This window comes from Lingula anatina, chromosome 1 (assembly GCF_051362555.1).
Source record: "Lingula anatina isolate TDL-2025a chromosome 1, LinAna3.0, whole genome shotgun sequence".
Classification (NCBI taxonomy): Eukaryota; Metazoa; Brachiopoda; class Lingulata; order Lingulida; family Lingulidae; genus Lingula; species Lingula anatina.
In genome coordinates, this window is record NC_141767.1 from 28,157,649 (window position 1) to 28,181,551 (window position 23,903).

General features: G+C 35.7%; 1 protein-coding gene and 1 long non-coding RNA gene across 6 annotated transcripts; both read left to right on the forward strand.

Moving 5' to 3' along the window:
* The first annotated feature begins 363 nt into the window (after positions 1–363).
* On the forward strand, positions 364–23,794 carry LOC106175928 (cytosolic carboxypeptidase 1). 5 transcript variants are annotated; one of them, XM_087007100.1, is made up of 26 exons: positions 364–619; positions 1,302–1,347; positions 3,716–3,846; positions 4,054–4,188; positions 4,581–4,727; positions 4,964–5,095; positions 5,475–5,606; positions 8,543–8,689; positions 8,989–9,219; positions 9,518–9,609; positions 9,889–9,945; positions 10,810–10,914; positions 11,140–11,812; positions 12,080–12,233; positions 12,641–12,787; positions 17,675–17,756; positions 18,364–18,520; positions 18,924–19,156; positions 19,390–19,543; positions 19,678–19,749; positions 20,036–20,144; positions 20,382–20,511; positions 21,013–21,150; positions 21,362–21,535; positions 21,913–22,058; positions 22,300–23,794. In XM_087007100.1, exons 2-26 carry the CDS (start codon positions 1,340–1,342, stop codon positions 22,460–22,462), a joined length of 3,849 nt encoding a protein of 1,282 aa, XP_086863226.1. In that variant the 5' UTR covers positions 364–619; positions 1,302–1,339; the 3' UTR covers positions 22,463–23,794. The 5 variants fall into 5 exon arrangements, with proteins under 5 accessions (XP_086863226.1, XP_086863229.1, XP_086863222.1 ...); XM_087007103.1 differs by lacking the exon at positions 364–619 and adding an exon at positions 649–805; XM_087007096.1 differs by lacking the exons at positions 364–619; positions 1,302–1,347 and adding an exon at positions 2,380–2,814.
* Positions 13,416–17,239, forward strand: LOC147764184 (uncharacterized). The gene is made up of 2 exons (XR_015333278.1): positions 13,416–14,261; positions 15,923–17,239. It is a non-coding gene; the product is annotated as an uncharacterized LOC147764184 (long non-coding RNA).
* Positions 23,795–23,903: the final 109 nt, after the last annotated feature.

Sequence of the window (23,903 nt, forward strand, 5' to 3'; positions counted from 1 at the left end):
ATATCAAATGATATAGAAGATTTTTTATCTATTCCCAAGCTACTAGTACTAATGTATATAGCTCACGCAAAATATTTTGATTTTGTCGTTTAGAACAGCACATGAAGATATCAAAACATGGGTTACAAAATACATGCTTATTTTTGCCATCCACAGCTTCTTATAAACCTTCTAGAGTGTACCTGACGCTGATACTTCGGAAGATTGTCGCTGGCTATAATGACTGGCCACTTATTTTAAACTAAATCAAGCTTTATTAATTTAATTAAAGGTAGAATTCAAATGCAGAAAGGGATAGTCCCATGGAGTTGCCCACGAACTGACAAGGGGTTTCCCCAAAAGGGTGAATTTCTGACGTCATAAATCACGTGATATATCGGCCATGTTTTGGAGGTTGCAAAGTTTGAGGCTAGATTCGCCTCAAATTTTACCCTAAATGCACCGATTCTGATCCATTTAAAGGTAGGAAAACAGTCTCAGACCAGTTGGACAGTACTGCTCATTGAATTCTGCGCCTGCATTTCCTCACAGACCAGTCATATCTCCGTAGTCTAGCGTTGCCAAGGCATGGCTTCCTCGGTCAACGGTCAAATCATCACAGCATGACCTCTAAGTACAGGTAAGCAGTTGGCGGCAGACGGTCCAGTTATGAACCAAGCCGCGTCGATAAAAGATGATCAGCACACCTGTTTTCATTGCAACATTTTTATCGTTTTTTTTTATTTCAATGACCAGATGGGTATGGTAGTAATAAATGGGTCTTAACAGATTTCTTGCAGTGCACAATAATAATTGACGTTATTAGGTAATATTTATTGGTTTTATTACACATAATTGAGTTGTAAGGTTGTTTTTTCAATGGTTGAGAAATCTGTTGTACTTAAAAAGGTGCAGTGATTATTGAAAATCTAATGGATAAATTATGCAGAATTAACAGATAGATACATCTTTGCAATCTTGCAAATGGAATGTATTGAAATATATTTGTTACCTTGAAGTAAATCTAACTGGTTGCATGATGCTTCTCTGTAACAGAGTATTTTCTGGCTTTTTTTTTAAGAATGGAAATATTCATAAACAGCACACATATTCAATATAGCCCCTAAAATTAAAAGTTTGTTATTATTACATGTAGATGTATACATGTAGTACTTCTTTTTTTTTGTAATTTACTTCTTCTCATACAATTTTTCTATTTTTCTGTGTATAATTACATATTTCACTTTTATACTAAAACCTTTGCTCTTTGGTCAATTAATTATGCTTTGAATGTTGTGCCTGCATGTCAATCCTTATTTCAGATCTTCATTAGATGGCGGGTTAAGATCTAGATGCTGAAATGGACAGGTAAGTTTTTTTTTTTTGTTGTTGTTGTTGTTTTTTTTTTCAACTCTGTTTTCTAACAGAAATATAGCAAGTATACTCTTTGCAGAAAAAAAATTGAAAGATTTTTAATTGGTTATTTGAAAGCTGCACCCAGTTTCTGGCCAGCATGTGTTTTTCAGTTTTATAATGATAGGGTAAACATACGTTTGAAATTTAAGGCCAGATATCATATGTAAATTTACATAAACCCCAGCACTACTATGCATTATTGTAATTAATATTTATTAGAGTACATAATAGAGATGATGTCAAAATCCATAAGCAATACAATGTAACCTTGGCACCTAAGCCTCTGTGTTTGCATATTCATAGATTTTTATTTTCCTTTCGACCTTTTCCAATGTTAATTCAGACTTTTCAGGACAAAAGTAGTCAGAAGGGGTTATGATTCTTACCAACAATAGTTTTTGTTTACATAAGCCAGTGTACAAGAACTATTCAGACTTCTCACTGTTTGCTGTGTGTGTGCATGTATTTTGCTAGTGGGTCTGGAAAGCAAATCAATAAGCAATGTCCAAGGTCAAAAGCTGGAGTTGGGATCTGTTGTTATAGAAAAGTAGAGTATATGGCATCCTTTATTTTCATAAAAGATCAATATATTCAGTCATTCTGTGAAATTCAAATCCTTCAAGCTGACTTTTTCTGGTTTCAGTTCCTGTTTCCTCTATGTATTAATTTAGATGTGTTTTTTATTTGTTATTAGTTATTTGTCTCAATCCCTTTAATGACCAGGTTTTGAAACATTTGTTTTGGAAAATAGCACAAAAGAATAATGTTAAATAGATTAATTTAGAGGGAAAACATCATGTACATAATACTTGGTATCTTTGTTTCTTTATTTTTCTAATTTGCATAAAATATTATGATAATTTATCATTACTTCTTAAGCTTTTAGACTGATAAAACATTACATTTTTTAGAATCACAGCAGGCCGTTAGCCATTGTAATATGTTATTCAAAGAATATTGCCAGCAGAATTATCGAGCTAATGTGTAATTAACCAAAATAATTAGTTTAATAATGTTCCTCTTGGCACTCTCTTGTTTCTGTTAGTGGTTAATTCACTCAGAGGATAGTAGATCAATTTTTTTGTGTGGAAGCCACAGGTCTAGATGGTGCATCACATAAAAAATCAATAGAAGAATGAGGCAAAGTCCATTAAGGGACTGAGTGTATGCTTTTATTATGGTTTATTTGAATAGGGACATTGATTGATATCAAATAAGGCATGGAGTTATTTTATTGACAACTTAGTGGCAGCAAACAGATTTTTGTTCATAATATGTTATAAAGCATTTGAGGTATCCAGGACGCCCAGCACTCAAGTAAAGATTAATCACGCAAAGGTGTTGGAAGTTTGTAATTTGTATGTTAGGAGTTATCATTGGTGGCAGGCATTGAAGTAAAAATATGGATGTTTATATCAGGTAGGATTGCAAACCTCTCTGCTGGGATGCCCATTTCCTCACCAGTGCTTAGCGAGGTTATTTGTAACTGTAGCTAAGCAGTAAGATAACGGCATATGTCAGGATGAATTTGCATCTTTATTACCAATTCCTTTCATGTTTTGCGCCCTTGGTGTTGATGATCTGGCTTGCCTTAAAGATAAAGTATTATAATAGCTGTGGAGAAGTGAGCCAGTAGGGTAGAATGAGAGAAGGATCTCTGCTGTTAAGATGGGTGATATGTACCTCTGGTAGGTTAGTTTTTTCTCTGGGGACATTCTAGAGAATTTGTAGTTTTTTTTGTCTGAAGCAGAATTATAACAAAATCAATCATAAATATGTGTTATTAATCAAATGTTTTTTTTAATCAAAAGTAAATCAAATTTAGCATTTAAGACAGCATTTTACCTGCTTTTTCTAGCCTCTTTTAACTATGTTGTTGGTTGACTAAAGGCTAGTGCCTGGTCTTAAATTTTGGTATGGAAAACAATAACTTGAGAGCAGTGTTCAGTCTCTTTATGTATCCTAACAAAATTGAATAACATGCTATTTTTTATTTTCCATTTGATAGTGAAAATAGTTATTTTTATTTAACATCTTGATTTTTATTTATACATTAATTTTTGAAAATAGGAATAGTGATACTTATAGGCTTGTCTAAACTCAAAAAGCTGTACAAAAAGATGAACAAAGCTGGCCAGTCACTTTTAGGGTCACGGGACCTGGCTTTATAATTAAATAGTTAGTGTGTACAATGTACATAAAACTCTTTTCTAGATCGTTAGAAAATCAAGAACACATAGTTCCGTGTCTCAGTTTATTTCATCATTGTTAAACAAAACAAAACACATTCTGCATATAGGGGATTACTTTTTTTTTTCAGGACTCGTCTGAGTAACCTGTTCCAGACACTGGAAAAGCTCCTCGGCCACCGTCCTTCACGCAGAGACCCAGAGGAGGTCCAACAGCTCAGGTTTACCACCACTAAGATACTACAGTTTGTCAGCTCCCAAGGTAAGATATAAGGACAAATTATTCCCTGCTGATTTTCCTTCCATTGACTCAACTTCAAAATTATGCAGCAATTGAAGTGTTTGTGAATCTTATATTTAGTCTTTGTCTTAAGACAAACAAAATTGCCTTCAACCAGTTTATCAAAATCTGCACTCCAATTTACAGAACTGGATTTTATATATATATATATATATATTTTTCATTTAGAAAAAACCCACCGTGATGCTGTGTTAAAGCACAGTGAATACTTAGACAGTTTAGTCACAATATTAGAGGTGGCCGAAGATGTGGCAGTCACACAGAATGTTGTCTACATACTAGCAGAACTGATAGGAAAGACAGGTGAGTTATGTAAGATACTAAAGGCAAAATAGCTCACATATTACCCAAGGCATTTTATGGTTAACTTTTTTTATCAGTGTTCATATTGTAGGCATAATACAGTTCAGTTAAGGATATATTACATATTATTTAAGTCTTAAATCGACCAGTGCTGGAACTACTCAGTTAAAAAAAATGGCCAGTCACACACAGTGCAAAGAGGAAGGCTTAAGCTGGCAAACTTTTTTATTTGTTCTTGGCCTACCAGTGCTATGATAAGACATTGTCATGTAATTAATCATCATAAATAATGTCATCATACACCTGCATGTTTACATACTGCTTTACAATCAAGTAAGCAAATTTACTTTGATGATATTATCAGCCTGAACATTTGTTTGACATATTTGTAGCTTCTGGTAAGAAAGCAGGTACTCTAGTCAGTAATGGGGCCACCCAGGGATTGTTTGCTGCACTCACGGGGGAGTGGAAGGAAACCCAACCAAATGAAGAACTGTTGTTGTCAATACACCACCTTTTAGCTAAATTAGGACCTAAAGGTACAGATTTAATTTTATGGCTTATTTGACTGTAAAACTTTTCACAAAAATTTTTCAAGATTTTTTTATCTACTTGTTCTCTCATTTTGAAATGTGATTAAAAATGTACGTAAAATGTAATTAAGAGCATGATGTGCATTTGACAAATATTTGTAGATATTATTTGTAAATACTTCTTATGGCCACCCAGAGTGGTTCTGATATCACCGCCTAAAATATTCTGGTATTGTTCATAGATCGTAAGTTTGGAGTGAAAGCGAGATTAAGCCAAGCCTTGCCAGTAACCTTAGGCTTACTAAGAAACCACACCAGTAGTACAAGGGTCCTCCAAGCAGTGCTGCCAGTACTCAAATTATACTCTAACAATGGTACGTGCATTGATGTTGAAAGTAGATGTTGACTTAGTTTTTATTGAGGTTTGAGAGAAGACTGAATCCCAATGCTAAATGAACCCAATATTTGGTTGTATTATTTACTTGAGCAAATAGAAACATAGTTAAGATTTGTCTCATGAAAGATTTTGGAAAATAAAGGAAACTTCTCAGTATATTACATATGATTTTCATGTTTCTTTCTTTTCATTGCAAAAAAAATTTCTTCCATGACATAATTTTATCAGTTTAATTTGACATGTATAAAAGTCTCTTTGAAGTAAGGTCAGGCCGTCCTCATGCCTTGCAAATGTATTTATTTTATTTTATTGTATTTGTTTATTTATTTATATATTTATTGTTTGTTTATTTCCAGCTGTGAATGCTTCTTATTTGGGGAAGAATGGTGCTGTCAGTTACCTGTTCAGGGTGATCACATCATGTGGAAAGAAACATCTGTCCATGTTGAAGTTGACATTAGATTCTCTGGTATTACTGGTTAAGTCAAGTGAGTAAGAAACAAGGGGGTCAAAATTTAATTGTAGAGAAGAGATATTCTTTATGTGATATGGCTGTCCATTTAAGATTTCATTGTATTTTTTTTACAGAATTAATTTTTCAAAAATATTTTACAGACATATTATGATAACTGTTTTGATATAATTGTGTTACTGGTAATATAAAGTAAGAATTGAACAATCAAAAGTTCTAGATATAAGAGGTATTTTAACTGAGAAAGAAAATGTACCTTACTGGATAAGGCTTTTAGACAGAAAAGGGTTTTTAAGATAATTTTTGACACTTTTTCCATGCATATATTTGTGAATTAATTGTACCACCAGCGTTAGCGCTGGCGGTACACATGGTTTCGGTCCCGTCCGGATCGTTCCGCCGGCTCCGTTGGCTCCGCCGGCTCCGCCGGACGGCTACCGTTACCGCTTCTCCTCCTAGACGGTAAGGGCCCCCGTACCCATCTCATGGATTTAGGTCACCTATAATCTCAACTCGTTCCAAGTAAAATTTGGGCTTTGTCGGTATTGGGGTCTGGGTGTGGCACTCATTGCAATGCACCCTTGTCTAAAAATGGCAAAATTAAATGCTAATTATCTACCCTACGGAAGGAGTTATGGGAAAAATTTCTATAGACGGCTTTCCAAAAGTCATATGTGTAGATTTCAAATATACCCTTGGATTTGACCTTTGACCTTTACTTCAAGGTCAAATGGGCCAAAATTTTCAAAAAAATGAAATTTTTTATGAAAAAAATTTTTTTTGCCCTGTTATTCAGACACCACACAGACTTAACCAATAATATTATTGGAAGGTGTTACCCTTCAGGTCATCTTTCATCTCCATGAATTTGGGGTCAATCGGTGCATTTTCACGGGAGTAGCGGCCATAAGATACCGAAACTGAAAACTGTCTCTAATTCGGGAACCGTTAATGCTAGAGACCCATTCTTTTTTGCATTTTGTAGAGCATGTAAAGCCCAACACTGGAGGTGGTCTCGGTTTTTTTGTATTCCATACGGTTTTCGAGTTACGCTGTATCAAAAAGTACATATTGGTGGTAAAAGCAAAATGTGCAGTACGGTAATGGATAATAAATTTTGAACTCTGGAAAAATAAAACATAAGGCTTGGCAAAGCAGACAACTTGTGTTCAAAAATGACATTATTTCATCAAATATGAACTTCTGAAACTTCAGAGCACCTCCTATTTCAAGAATTTTGACCAAAATGACATTTTCTTTATTTTAATTAATTTTTTCTGTACGAAATTTAAGGCACATTATGGTAACTCCAAAATTATAACATTTAGTCCCTTATATCTCCAAAACTGGCAGAGATAGGTCCAAAGTTACTATTGAAGTTGAATAGGAAGTCATATACTGGCAATCTTACTATGACCTTGAAAGTGACCTTTGACCTACTTTTCACCATGAACTGAACTTTGCAAATTTTTCTTCCCTTTTATCTCCAAAACTGGCAGAGATAGGTCCATAGTAACTATTGAAGTTGAATAGGAAGTCATATACTGGCAATCTTACTATGACCTTGAAAGTGACCTTTGACCTACTTTTCACCATGAACTGAACTTTGCAAATTTTTCTTCCCTTTTATCTCCAAAACTGGCAGAGATAGGTCCATAGTTACTATTGAACTTGAATAGGAAGTCATATACTGGCAATCTAAATGTGACCTTAAAATTGACCTTTGACCTACTTTTCACCATAAACTGAACTTTGCAAAATTTGCTTCCCTTTTATCTCCAAAACTGGCAGAGATAGGTCCATAGTTACTATTGAACTTGAATAGGAAGTCATATACTGGCAATCTAAATGTGACCTTAAAATTGACCTTTGACCTACTTTACACCATGAACTGAATTTTGCAAATTTTGCTTTCCTTTTATCTCCAAAACTGGCTGAGATAGGTCCGTAGTTACTATTGAACTTGAATAGGAAGTCATATACTGGCAATCTAAATGTGACCTCAAAATTGACCTTTGACCTACTTTTCACCATAAACTGAACTTTGCAAATTTTGCTTCCCTTTTATCTCCAAAACTGGCAGAGATAGGTCCATAGTTACTATTGAACTTGAATAGGAAGTCATATACTGGCAATCTAAATGTGACCTTAAAATTGACCTTTGACCTACTTTACACCATAAACTGAATTTTGCAAATTTTGCTTTCCTTTTATCTCCAAAACTGGCTGAGATAGGTCCGTAGTTACTATTGAACTTGAATAGGAAGTCATATACTGGCATTATAAATGTGACATTAAAATTGACCTTTGTCCTACTTTTCACCATAAACTGAACTTTGCAAATTTTGCTTTCCTTTTATCTCCAAAACTGGCAGAGATAGGTCCATAGTTACTATTGAACTTGAATAGAAAGTCATATACTGGCAATCTAAATGTGACCTTGAAATTGACCTTTGACCTACTTTTTATCATGAACTGAACTCTGCTAATTTCTTTCTCTTTTAACTTCAAACTTGACAGAGATAGGTCCATAGTTACTCTTGAACTTGAATAGGAAGTCATATACTGGCAATTTACTGTGACCTTGAAATTGACCCTTGACCTACCTTACGAAGAACTTAAATTTGATTGTACCATATATATTTTTTGCAATAGTTTAAAAATTCTTGTTGATTGCATTTTTACAGCTTGTCAAGCACAAAACTGGTGGCTATGTCCCTTATTTTGTGTATGTGGGGGTCTATACGAATGCGCTTGCTCCAGCTGGTGGTACAATATTCGGAGGCGGTATCGCCTCTCTGATCCTCTAGTTCTTTGATGCATAGAACAAACAGAGCAAATAGTATGTTGCCTGAAAATCATAAATGCTCAGCTAAAAGTAAGAATGCCAGGAAGCTATTTTTATGGAAAGTATTATATGCTGCACATACTAAATTCACTTTATATTCACAGAGAGTAACTCAGCGAGAGCCATTGGGCAAGGAGGAGTCCCCATGTTACTGAACATGTTCTCTGATTGGCACAGGGGAGACAGCAAAAACAGGCACATTGCGCTACGGAAAGCTGTGCTGAATGTACTCAAGCATATCACAAATCTCAGTAAGGAGTTCTTGTTTAACTTTTGGATACAAGCCTTGCCAAACTCATTTTTACTATCTAGACTATTGATATTGAAAGATTACCATTTTTTATTTAAGAAGAAATTATCAATGGAGAGTAATATATTGATCAGAATCATGTAATTTTTTGTGATGTTTCTCTCATAGATAGTTTCATACAAAACAAATTATGTATCATATAATTCATATAAAATAATAATATCTATTGGGACTTACAAAACTAAACAACCTGTCCTAAACTATACTGCTCACTTTTGTTTTTTCCTCTGCTTTTAACAGAATCTGGTCGCCACGCATTCATCCAGGCAGACGGCATCCGTATTCTGTACAGTGCCTGTCAAGAGAGCATCAACTGCCGTGACCTGGAGCAGGTGATCTTCATCTCCAGCCTCATCATGCGCAAGTGTTTTCCAAAGAATCGTCTTCCAGTCGCCAGTATCCGCAGCGTTCTCACCTGTCCCCTGCCTGAAAGCGACTTTCACATTCCAGAGTTTATGATGCTCAACGATGGTATGTTGGCAGTTGTGCTGGAGAACAGTTGTAATGATAAAAATGAGTTTTGATGATTGGGAATGCTTTATTTTAGAAAACCATTATGCTCCATTGTTTTTTAAAATTTGATTTTTATATCTTCTCTAAAATGGGGTGTGGTTTGGGTTGTTAAGTATGAACTATAAGTTTTTGTATTGGATTATATTGTCTGCATATTTTTAGTTATTAAAATTTGTACTCCTAGTTGAACAAATTTTCACACTCTGCAAATTTTCAGTAATACCACTATGGTAACTTTTCCTTTTATGTTCAATAGGTGGCGACAACGGCAGTGAAAACAGTTCACTGGATAATGATGATGACATCAGCAGTGATGATGATACTGAAGCCAGTAAATTACAAACTGAAGTGAGTTGATTTTTAAAAAATCTTCATGTTTTTTTTCCTGTTGTTGTTGTTCTTTTTACAGTACTAACACTGGTAGCATAAATAAAACACTAATATTGTGTCACATGTTGTCATCAACTGGCACTACGTGGTAAAGGACAAATTTGCACATTGTCAAGCAGTTATCCCAGGTTTTTTTTTATCAAAACTGAACTGGAGGAAGTGGGAGTTATAACATTATAATTGCTTTGTGAAAGCATTCATTGTTGCTCCGCTGATTAATGCTTGACATTCTGACAGATGGAGGACCCAATCAGGAGACATCAGTTATTACAGGAGATTTATGATGAGCTGGCTGTGAGTATCAAGCCTGGTTGGGCTGCTTGTTGCCTTGGATTTTTCTCACTGATTCTTGCCTGAATGTATACATATATATATATGTACATGTGTCCCTGCTTTTGCATAAATGCATATGTACCCTTGCTGCCTGGTATGGCCTATATGGATATATATGTGCATCTGATTTTGCAGTCTGAAAAGGCCTGCTTACATGTATTTACACACAAATAGTTTGGAAATGTTACATCTACAGCTGTGCTGTAAAGAAATACATAAAATGTTCTTAAAATGGCGATTGGAATGCTGAACTATGAATAGTATTGCTTGCATGTAGAATCACCGACTCCTGAGTTAAGTTTGTGTCCTGAATCTATTACTATTGATTTAGTGCATGCTCTTGATATCTGATATGAATCTGCTTCAAAATGTTGCATGTCTCCCTTTAAAGTTTACATCCTCGGCATATTTGCTTTGATTTTCATCTGCTACCTAGGATTCCTAAGTGTGTAAAAGTATTTTATTTCCTCTGTCTCACCACATTGGTAATCGTGTGGTTAAATTTTGCCAAATTGCATTTGATGGAGTGGTATCCTGCTCTAGGCTGGTGGCCAGATCAGACTGCAGTGGTTACTAGTGTACTTTTTATTATAGAGGAGAGGTCAATGGATATTTTACATGTTCAAAAAATTGTATTTTCTGAATGTCATTACTTCCTTTTATTGGTGGACCTTTGGATCCAAAAGGAACATATTTGTTAGAACATTAACCATTTTACATGAATGTTTTTAAAGTTTTTTTTTGTTTAGAAATTTAGCTCAGTGACAATGTCGTATTCCTTACTTCTTGATATCAGTTTTTAAGCATAAAATATGTATTTTTCAGGCAGAACAGGTTCCTGAATTTGGTGCTGAACTACCATATGAGAGATCTGCTGAAGATTTGTCCTTATCGTATGACAAATTTTTCCCTGAGATGTTTGAATTTGAGGTAAGTATAATATTTCTTCATACACTGCAAAATGCATTAGGAGTTAGCAAAAACTTTTTAAAAGAAGATAGTTAAGATTATTAGAAATTGTGAATAAAATACCCAGAGAAAACTTATTTTTGTAACTTGCAGCAGCCATAGGAAAATTAAGCTGTATTGAAAGCATGCTTGTGTCAACTAAGGAAACTAGGAATTATTTTTCATTGTCTGTTATTCATTTCACAGATTCAAGAAGAGGAGGAAGAGGAATTGACATTATCCAGGAACTTCTACACAAGTAGTGGTCTGATGTCTGGACTTCCTAGACACAGCTTCTCTGAGACAGCACTGGAGGAGCTGATACATCAGATGCCCCGCTCCAGTCGCCACAGCTTGCATAGTCTACGCAGAACTTCCGAACTCTGTGACTCATTCAACAATCTTCAAATGGGCCAAGGGAGGGATACAGAGAGTGGTGCTGATGTTGCTTCCTACAGCTCTTCATCATCAAGACTTTTAAACAGACCGACTGCAGTTGAACCCAGGCTTACTGCCGGGGCATCGGATAACAGCTCAGAAGATAGTGCTAGTGCGGTGAATGTAAGAACTGGTGCCAGTGTGTTTAGGCTTGATATTTCTCCACCGAGAGCTTCCAAATGTGGCCCCACTCTCAGGGCTAAGAGTGCCAGCAAAGGTGGCAGACAAAAGGCTTCCAAAGGATCCAAGCAGCAGTCTCAGGGGGGTAGGAAAGGGAAGGGGAAACCCAGTGGTAAACCTAATGCAAGAGAAGTTCTAGAGCTGGATCTTGAATGGAACAGCACTGCACCGTTGTCCATTACAAGAATGACCACCCCAAGTGAACTGAACGCGTCTGATGAATTCCTGGACTCTGCTGGCTCAGAGTACATGGTAGAAGAAGGTATGTCGAGCCAGACTGATAGGTAGATAATAATTTGAAACACTTAGGTTTAGGTATATTGCAAAGATTCTTGTTATCTTTCCCACCATGAAAATTTAAGTACAGTATATTTAAAAAATTGCTAGATGAGGGAAATGTGATACTTGAAATTTTGCCTTGCAAAGTGGGAAAAAATGCCAAGCAGATTATAAAAGCATCAGTTTTCGTATTAACATGCATTTAACTTGGGCTTGGTTGTGATTTTTGCATCATATTTGTCTGTGACAGGAACAGCCTTTGATGGTCCAGAAATCTACTCAGACATGGCCTGCAGAACTAAGAGTGTGGGAAGGTTTAACAAACTTGCCTATCCAGAGCTCCATGGCTGCAAACCTGTACCTTATGGGGAGCCACTGTTTGAGAAAAAGTTTGGGATACAAAGGTATCTGTGAATGTTTTGGTAATTCAGAAATATGATTTTGATTGTAAATGAAAAGATTAAGAAAACATGTTTGTTTTGTAGGTAGCCCTGTTCAGACTGGTTTTATAATATTAATTACATGCTCGGTATTTTGTACACCAAGATGCCAGGTTCCCGTGGACAGTTACAGTCTCGTGTGACTGTGGTGATTTGACTTAGTCACGTAGTGATTACTTCAGACACTTGGTTTTGATATTCTGAAAGCTGCCCTAAGATATGGTTTAGTGCATCTCCTGATACTTTGCCAGGCTGTACATGTACCAGAAATATCCTCTGCTATAAAAATTACTGTAAGTGTAGGCTGAATGTTCATCTACTAAAAAATAAACATTTTTGATAGTTTCATAATTTCTATTTTTGTGTTTAAGGCAAAAGATATTTGAAGATATAGACCGTATGATCAACCCAGACCAGCTGTTAGATAAAGTTGTTTATGACTTGGACACCATAGTCAGACTGGCCGGCTCCATGTACAGCACTCACTACTCCAATCTGAAGAATATGGATGAACAGAGGTAAGAGAATTACTAACATTTTCACATTAATGATGGTGATGATTGTTGTAACATGGCATGTGACTGATAAATGCTTCATTCTATTTCGTATAAAAATATCGGTCAGTCTTAAATGAGATATGCTTGCGCATGCGTACTCACAGTTAGCTTGTGACATGCGGCTGGGTAGTCGGCCTGAAAATAGATGCGATCTATTTCTATCAGAATTATAATCTAAAACAAACGTAGTTTGTTTGCTTAAGTTGGAAACATTTTTGCAACGGAGTTGCAATCTTTTATGCGGCATATATATTGATCTGTAACGTAGTTACACATTGTAGGCTACGAATCATTTGTGTGCCAAACTTAATTTCAATATGGCGGCCGAAAGCACGTGTAGTGCTGTTTTACCGGGCCTTTCAAAACCCGCAATAGATACATGTAAGAATAGCGAGGACGTTAAAGCAAAGAAAGTAAAAACTAGAACAGGAAAGGGGAAACTAGACGACAAAGCAAAATCTAGTCATAACAGTGATGAATATTTAACTATAATGAAAAATATACAAGAAACTGTGCAGAGACAGGAAACGAACATTAACAGCGTCGTGGGACGCATAGATACTTTAGAGAAACAGTACCTGTATCACGATGATTATTGTGAGGAGAATTATGACTTTGATGAACAGTATGATGAAAGATTGGAGGATGAAACATGCCCGGAGGCAGGTACTAGTAGCACAAACAGATTTGATGATATGACGAAGAGATATAAATTAATAGAGTATACAGACGTGGAAGTTGACAGTGTGTTGGCGAGTAGTGTCAATGATTTGTTCACCAATGGGATAGTAGATCATTCAAAGTATACAGAACTTACCAAAGATGAAAATAACTCACGGCCAAAAAACTGTGAAAGTTTGGTGATAGTCAAAACCAATAAAATGGTATGGAACATTATTCCTCAATATGCCAAAACAAATGATAAGAAGTTACAGGATGTTCAAATGTCAGTTGTAAAAGCAGCTACGTTGATGACTAAAGGAATAGACAAACTGGCTAAGTTAGAAACAGGAAATGATACGAGTGAAGGGCTTGGAAAACTCATTGATATGTTCAATGACAGTATTGCTTTGCTTGGTCATGCCAATACACAGATTAACTGTTTTAGAAAGGATTTGTTAAAACCAAACCTCAAGCCAGAGTACAAACCTTTGTGCAATCATAACATTCCGTGCACAACTTTTCTCTTTGGAGATGATATTACCAAATCTGCAAGGGAAGTGGAAGATTCTGCGAAAATGAGTTATAAAATGATGCAGAGTAGAATGGGCTTGGATTATAGAAACCGCCCATACCAAAGGGGCCCACGATTCAGGGGACGCATGAGAGGAAGGTACAATCGTGGCCGAGGAAGTTCTTCCCAGAGGGGTGCACATGCAGATTCAAAAAAGTTCTCATGGCAAAGCAGCCAGTGGGATCAGAACAGATACTAGAGGTGAGACATAAATTTCAAGCTGGTAGATTGCATTTGTTTGTAGATGAATGGAGAAAATTGACCAGTGACCCATATATCTTGGATATAGTACAAAATTGTCATATAAATGTTGATACCAACATTGGATTTCAAAACTTAAATGATATGGTGAAATATAGGTTTAACACAGAAGAAACAATTATAATCAGGAAAGAAATTTCTAAACTACTTGATCTTGGTGTTATTAAGAAAGTTCAAAGTGTACCGGGGCAGTTTTTGTCTCCTATTTTTGTACGCCCTAAAAAGAATGGAGAATACAGAATGATATTAAATCTTAAGAAGCTGAATCAACACATTCCCTATGAACATTTTAAAATGGACACTTTTGAAAAGGCATTGACCTTAGTGACAAAAGGATGCTTCCTAGCATCAATTGATATAAAGCATGCATATTATAGTGTGAAAATAGCAGAAGAACAGCAAATTCTTTTTCGATTTGTTTGGGAAGGAAATATCTATCAATACACATGCCTTGCAAATGGCGTTTCTGAAGGGCCCAAAATATTTACGAAATTATTAAAGCCTGTATATGCAAAATTGAGAAGTCTTGGCCATTCTAGTTCAGGATTTATTGATGACAGTTTATTGTGTTCAGATAATTACCTTGAATGTGTTGAAAATATAAGATGCACAAAACATCTAATGGAAACACTTGGTTTTATAATCAATGCAGAAAAGTCTGTCCTTATTCCCCAACAATCATTGTTGTTTTTGGGAAATATAATTGATTCTGAAAGTATGACGGTGACTTTACCTAAAGATAAAATGGATCACATTGTACAGCAGTGTAAAATGCTTATCATTAAAACAGAAGCAAAAGTAAGACTAGTAGCTAAAGTGATTGGAATTATAGTTTCAACATTCTCAGCTGTTGAATATGGTAAACTCCATTATAGAGAACTTGAAAAGCAGAAGATAAGTGCTTTAAAAAGCAACAATGGAAATTATGATGCTATGATGCACATTACAATAAGTATGAAGCAAGAATTACAATGGTGGATGGAAAATGTCCACTTGCAAAGAAGGAAAATTGACAAAGGAAATGTTGACATTATATTGTATACTGATGCATCCAAATTAGGCTGGGGTGCTCATTTGGAGGGTCAAAAAATTGGTGGTAGATGGTTTCCAGAAGAAGCTAACCTTCATATAAATGCTTTAGAGTTACTAGCAATATTATATGCATTGCAGTCTTTTACATTTAGATTTGAAAATAAACATGTAAAGATCATGAGTGATAATATTACAGCATGTGACTATATTCAGAATATGGGTGGAATTAAATCTTATGATTGCAATAACATAGCAAAAAAGATTTGGCATTGGTGTATCGAGAAAAATGTTTGGCTCACCTGTGTCCATGTGCCAGGGAAAGATAATGTAGATGCTGATGATGCTTCTAGGAAGTTTAATGAACGTTTAGAATGGAAGTTGAATGAGAATGTATTTCAAAAGATATGTGAAAAATTTGGAAATCCATTTATTGATCTTTTTGCCTCTAGATTAAATGCGCAAGTTGAAAGATATTGTTCATGGCAGGCAGACCCCTTTGCTTGGGGTATTAATGCATTTACTTATGATTGGGGAACACTGAATTATGTTTATCTGTTTCCACCTTTCAGTTTGCTGGGTCATTGTATCCAGAAGATTCGCAAAGACAAAGCCAGGGGTATTATAGTGGCTCCTGTATGGCCAACACAGATATGGTTTGCAAAGTTGATGGAATTACTTGTGGAAAACCCAATAGTCATTCAAAAGAAAAAAGGTCTGCTAACTTTACCAGGGAACAAGCTCCCAGTGGAACATCCTCTTATGGACAAGTTGAAACTCATTGTATGCAAAGTATCAGGGAACAGTTTAGAGAATGAGGCCTTTCTGAGCAATCAACCCACATACTTATGTCATCTTGGCGTACAGGGACAAAGAAACAATACAACGTGTTCATTAAACGCTGGTTCAAATACTGTGGTGAAAGGAAAATTAATTCAATTTCACCACATGTGGAAGAGGTGATAGAATTTCTTACAAAACAGTTTAATGATGGCTTAGCTTATGACAGTTTAAATACAGCAAGAGGTTCTATTTCATCAATGGGTATTCAAATTGATGGAGTTTCAGCAGGGAGTCATCCATTGGTGATAAGATATATGAAAGGCATTTATAATTTGAGGCCACCAAGACAACGTTATGCTCAAATTTGGGATGTTAATAAAGTTCTGGTTTTCTTAAGGAAACTTTCACCAGTAAAGCACTTGACTTTGAAGGATCTGACTTTAAAACTTACAATGCTCATGGCATTAATTAATGCCACACGTGTACAAACATTGCATTTAATTTCTGTTGTTGATATGAAAAAGTTGAGTTCAGAGTTTGTGTTTCAGTTATGTGGTTTACTGAAGCAAAGTAGACCAGGTTGTAATTCATCACATATTGTGTTTAAAGCTTACCCTCCAGATAGGAGGTTGTGTGTTTATACTGTTTTAAAAGAGTATATAGCTCGTACAAAGACATTGCGTAGGCATAATGTTGATAAAAATTTGCTTATAAGTTATATGAAACCTTATAAACCTGTTCAAAGAGATACGATTTCTAGATGGATCAAAGTTGTAATGACAAAATCGGGAATAGACACTACTTTATTTGGTGCTCACAGTGTGAGAGCTGCTGCTGTTTCAAAGGCAAAAATGAATTCTGTGCCAGTGACAGATATTTTGAACAAAGCTGGTTGGAGTACTGAAAAATCATTTGCAAAATTCTATGAGAAACAAATCGAGGATAAAGCTACCACATTTGAATATGGAGTTTTAAAAAGGAAGTAATGAGCATATTCATATACTAGTATATACTGGCATGTATAGGTTTACATGAGTATCTGTTGATGATTTGTTGAAACTGTTCTAAACGATATTTTAAGCTGAAATAAAGGCCATTGAATACTGGTTTATTGATGTTTGTCACATTTTACTTTAAAGTCTCATTTAAGACTGACCGATATTTTTATACGAAATAGAATTTAAAATTAAACGAGACTTACCTTGGTTAAGTCGATGTTTGATTGTAATTCTGTGAGTGTAAAAATGAGGGAGGGCTTAAATGCCACCCTCCCCACCCAGCTTACTCAGTAATATAATTCCAATGTAATCAGCTCACAGATATATAAATATAAATAAAAATGTTCTTTAAAAAAATGTGAAAACATCAAGCTTTAAAGGCTGAGTACGCATGCGCAAGCATATCTCATTTAAGCCCTCCCTCACTTTTACACTCACAGAATTACAATCAAACATCGACTTAACCAAGGTAAGTCTCGTTTAATTTTAAATTATAAAATTCTAATTGATTATGCTGTGAAGTGTTAATATGTTGTTTTCTAGGCTACAGAGGAGAGAAGATATTGGTGCTCACTTGATGTTTAATGCACAATTTGAAAGTGGAAATCTCAGGAAAGCAATACAGGTAGAAAACATTTTCTTGTAGAGTTTATAACCAAGATTTGCAACATTCAGTAATGCATTTCTAGCTAGGGCATTCCTTAAAGGGATAATAACTCTTCGTTTCGGCCAAAAAATGAATTTTCCTGAAGTAAACAACAATTTTCCCATACTCACCAATGGTTAATGAATCCATTTTTACATTCAAAGTAAGTCCCTGGTTTTTTTCTAAAAAGTTTAGTTTTTTGTTAAAATCTCTTAAGAGATTTTAACAGAGTATAGCCATCAATGGAGGTCACGTGGTCTGAAGACAAGCTCAGATATCAGAATAATAGCTATAACTGCCATTTTTGTGTTAAAACAGTATATATTTTATATTTCTGTGTTATTCACAAATGTTTTTATTGTGAAATATAGATCTCATACGAAAAGTTATTATCCCTTTAAAGTTTAAGGCAAGATTACTGAAGTATTCGTTGATCAAAGATCTACAATGTTTTGTGTGCCTTTAAGATATTTATCGTCTTTTACTACCAAATACTTAAAAATGTTAAATATGATATAGTATACTTATAAAACTAATGCAACATTAATGATATAAAATTTAACATGATTCAATTTGATTTCAAAAGGTGCGTCAGTATGAATATGACCTCTTCCTCAATCCCGATATCAACACAAACCACCATCACCAGTGGTTTTATTTTGAGATTAGTAACATGGAGGTGGGCAGGCCATACAGGTTTAACATCAGCAACTGTGAGAAACTCAACAGCCAGTTCAATTATGGTGAGATACGTCCTTGTGTGTTATATAAAGTTTTGTAACAGAATTGGAAAAACGATATTTTTAGACTAAGGTGAAACTGGATTTGAAGTTACAAATGATTCCTGACACGTGCCTCCTTCTATTATCCTTGCTAGTAAATCTTCAGGAATACAAATGGAATGGTACTTTTTAATGATTTGATTAGCAGGTCACAGATCAGCAAACATGTCCATATTCAAGCACTGTACATATATGTGAATCACTTATTTTAGATTTCTCTTAATATTATTCATTGATTCTGTGTTGTGTCTGTAAGCTGGCATTTGCTTCAATAAACTCAGTCCTGTTACCTCTACATTAACCAGAAATCTATTCTATTATCATAAGATTGGAAAAATAATGTTATTTTGTTTCTCTTCTACAGGAATGCAGCCAGTGATGTATTCTGTGAAGGAAGCCCTGCAGGGCCGCCCCCACTGGCTGCGTGTGGGCTCGGAGATATGCTACTACAAGAACCACTTCACACGCAGCTCACAGGTCACAGGGGGACAGAAAGGAAAGACGTACTACACGGCAACTTTTACCATCACCTTCAAGCATGAGAGAGACATCTGCTACATTGCATACCATTTTCCATATACCTATACCATGTTACAGGTAGGTTGACAGGACTGCTCATGATCATCATGTATGGGAAATCTATGAATAGTTTCACATTGACGGATGGGTTGGTGTATTTGTCTGAATTACATTTATCTGTTTATAGTACTCTGTACACCATTTATTTATTCATTCATTCATTCATTCATTCATTCTTCTTCTTCTTCTTCTTTTTTTTTCTTCTTCTTCTCCTTCTTCTTCTTCTTATTTTCTGTTTTTGTTTTTCACAGACTCACTTAATCAAATGGGAAAACACCTACGACCAAAGCAGCATCTACTTTAAAAACCAAGTGCTAACCGAGACCATATCTGGCAATGCAGTCCCCCTGCTGACTATCACTGCTTACCCACTCAGCAACAACAGAGAGGGGATAGAGCAGTTTAGTAAGTAACTAAGAAATGTAAAACTGAAAGATATACACGATTGGTGTATGTCTGGGACATGTCACAACTTGCTTTTATTTCTTAATAATTTTTATTTTTCAACATGTAGGTAACTTTCAGTATTGTTTTTCTAGGAAACCGCCCTTACATCTTCCTGTCGTCCAGGGTACATCCAGGGGAAAGCAACTCCAGCTGGGTGATGAAAGGTAAAACCGTAGCTTCAGATTGAAATGAGCACATAGATAAGACTTCCATTTTGCTTAAAAAAAGGAGAAAAAAACCGACTGTTTGTGTGACCTAAGATTGATTTGGTCTGGTCAAACTTGCTTGAATTAATGCCTCTTGAGTCAAGTAGATCTGATTATTTTCTGATGCACATTATATTTTGCAGGTCATGGAATTTTGTTTAGATATTACAAAACCTAAGCATCCTGCTACAGTTTTGATGTATTTTGAGATGTGTATTTGTGAGGGTGATCATGGATTTTTCAGGTACTATTCAGTTTCTTCTCAGCAATGCTCCTATGGCACAAACTCTAAGAGAGATGTACATCTTCAAGATTGTTCCAATGCTGAATCCAGATGGTGTCATAAATGGAAAGTAAGTGTGGTGATATCCTTTTCCTTCTTCTAGTGTTATATGTATCCTACTTTTTATCCTTTGGAGAATCTGTTGCAAAATAGTTGAATTAAACTTTTTAAAAGCATGCCCAAGGCGAAGCTCATATTTTATGCTTTGTATATGAAGATTCAATTTGACATAATTTGCCACAATTTGTAGATCCATGTTTGCACATCCCTTTGATCTGGTTGCTGACACTCCCTCTATCTGTTACAGCCACAGGTGCTCCCTGGTAGCAGAGGATCTGAACAGGCGCTGGCTGGTACCATGTCCTAAACTGCACCCCACTATCTACCACACCCGGGGCCTGCTGCAGTACCTCAAGATGGTCAACAAAGTGCCAGTGGTACGGGAACATGTAAACATTTATATCCGTAGATTGATTTTTATCAATCTTTGTAATATTTATCAATAACTTTAATCTCTCTATAAAACATTTGACTAAGATAAGTTAAGTACAGGAGTTAATTTCAATTCTAAAAAGAGATTTTTTTTTGGTCTACAAAGTTGTAAAGAGCTTGTTACTAGGAGGGTGTATTGAGTTTTGACACGTGTAGAAGATATGAAAGTGCCTTCTTGTCATCCCAAGCAAATCTGTATTATACACAAACATTAGATATTTTATTTGTTCAGAATGCTGAATATAATGTACAACATAATAGTTATTTTTATGATAAGCATTTCCGCTAAATAAAAATGCATCAAACTTAAGTTTCTTTATATTTTTGAGTCTTAGATAAATTTTGTACAATCAGTATAGCTCAGTATATACATATATTATTATTATTATTATTATTATTATTATTATTATTATTATTATTATTATTATTATTATTATTCCTTGCAGGTCTACTGTGATTATCATGGTCACTCCAGAAGGAAAAACGTATTTCTCTATGGATGTAGTCCCAGTATGTCCTGGCAGACTGAAGACTTGGATAACCCGGCCATGTTGGCTGGAAAAGTGGAAGATACAGGATACAAGGTGAGTTTTTACTGTCACTTTAGTATAAACTTAAGCATTTAGTTTGAATAAATCAAGCCCTATCAGGCTGGTATCAGATTTGACAAAGATTTAACAGATACTGTGTAGGGTGGTTCATACCTATTAAAAAGTTTTTCCATCAGGTTGCCACAAAGCTTGCAAACTTGCATTACATTTCCAAAGCTGACTCGACTTTATTTATTTTTATTAGACTCTCCCCAAACTCCTAGCCAGTGCGCCAGCATTCTCTTTGAATAACTGTAGCTTCATGGTGGAGAAGTCCAAGGAGGCCACGGCCAGAGTGGTAGTGTGGAGACGGGTGGGGATTGTCCGCAGCTACACCATGGAAAGCACCTACTGTGGGTGTGACCAGGGACCCTACAGGGTGAGTGATAGGACTCAGAGAAGCACACTGGAGTGTAGGATTCAGAGAGTGTGAATTGTTTGAAGATAGTGGGTTTTCAAGAATTTTGTTCTCGAAAGAATAGCACCTGAAAACAAAGGGGATTGATGTTCAACATATGCAGAAAGAATGTGTACACACATATTATTGTAATACATGTATAATGGGTCCAAGGTCTTACCTGGCTTTGGTTTCTTTTTCCAATGCTATGAAGTAGAAGTAAGTATGTAATTTGCCAAATGACAAAATCTACAACAAATTGGCCTTCTTATCAAATATTATTATATTTGCCTATGATAGAAACCCTTAGCATTTTATTAGAGCCTATTTGTATGTATTTATCTTTGATTTTTTTCTAGGGATTGCACATAGGCACCAGGGAGCTGGAAGAAATGGGGAGAAAGTTCTGTGAGGCACTGATCAAGGTGCGCAGTAGACATGCTGTGTCATCTGACACCAACTCTCAACAGGACGTCAGTGGTACCATAGCAACTGGGCAGAGAGGGTAAGTGAATGTGTGAGTAGAAGGACCAACATAAATGGTTCTCAAAAAAATATCAAACTCATACTTCTTCAAGTGCACTCCTAATAGAACCAAATCATAGACTGTTCAGAATCTTTTCCAAATTCACTCTTACATTTTATATCTTTTGGCTTCTGTGCATCAGCAAGTTATGTGTTGTTTGAAATTGCACGCCTTGATGGAGCAATTTATTTAGTTCTTTTATATTACAATATCCTTACAGATCTGAGCTGGGTGCTATAGGCGGTGATGTTCATCTGGTCAGCAGCAGTAGCAGCACCAGTAGCAGCAGTTATCACAGGGTACAGTCTGATGAAGAGGAAGATGATGAGGAGGAAGAAGATAACCCCTGTGAAGAAGTTGGTGAGGAAATCGGCGAAGGGTAGAATCTGCTTCCGAAGTTAGTAACTTCTTCTGTAGTTCTTGTTATTATTAGAGGAATATATGGTTGAAAGGCATGGACAACATCAATATCTCCATTTGACAGAAACCAGAAGAAAACACCGGTCTCAGCTCTTTGTAGCTAGAGTATATACCCCTTGTGGACGTATAATGACCTTTGTTGGCGAACTGTACCCCTTGCGAGTACGATATCCCTTTTGGGTATACTATACCCCTTGTGGATTGTACCCTTTAATGGATGAACTGGGTGAATTTCATAAAGCCTAGGTCCCAACTACGTTCTGGACACAAGGTTTTTAGGTTCCTTGCGTCCGGCTAGGACGTAGGGAAGAAATCATTAATCGGTGAAAAGTTTCTACGTGCTGTTTGCGTCCTCCAAAAGTCACACGATGGACATGCTCCTCATGCATGAACTCCCACATTTTCCCTATTTTTTGGCCGTAGACCACACGTAGCAGCCAGTATATTAGGTTGGGACCTAGGCTTAAGCAGACTCTACCCCTTGATGGGTAGTAGACTAAAATTCATTTTAACCTGTTAAAAATTAAGGTTCTAATGAATAATACCTTATGGAAATGTAAAGATTTGAGCCAAGCATTTGCCAATTAGAAGGACCTGGGTTAAAAGAGGGATTTTTTTTCTGCTTTCCTCTTGTCTGACAGTTATTCTTGGTGATGAGATGTAAAATGGCATGCCTGCAGAAGTATTCATATCAAGTTTTTTATCACTATATATTAGTATATATGAATATATCTGTGATCTTAGTCAGATGACAATCCCACCTGTGAGCTTTTTAAGATGTGGCCCCATGCTGTGTGTCACATGCTGCTTATTCTTCATATTAGGTTATTTTTTAATCTTTAAGGCCAATTGCCAATAAAAGAAAACTGAGTATTTTTTCTACAGACGTGCAGGATAACTCGATGTTGTTTTGGTGGTTGTGTTTTAGTGTTTGTGAAACTATGATATTTTTATAAGAAAGACAACTCATTTTCTTTGAAAATGTTTGAAATGAAAACCCAGTTTGAAGCAGTGGTGTTGAGAGATATAGAAACCAGCAGCATTGATAATTAAACTTTTACCAATTATAATCAGTAAATTTGTTATGTATACTTTTATTGATTTTTTAAAAACTTTTTCTGTTACTGCTACATTCATTGAAACCCCCAATCACATTTGGGAGGGGGGTAAGTTTATGCAAAACAGCTGTTCTATTGTTAGTATTGTTCATTTGCATTCCTTGTGATTCTGTGCATGAATTCAGCTTTTTCATGCTATTGCTCAAGTACTCAAATAAAAAATTAATTATAAATTTATGCAATTGTTTTTTTTTCTCACATGCAACACTGAAATATTACAGGAAACAAAATTTGTCAAGTGACAGTTTGGATTAAGTGATTGGTTGTTAATTCAGTAATTTTTACT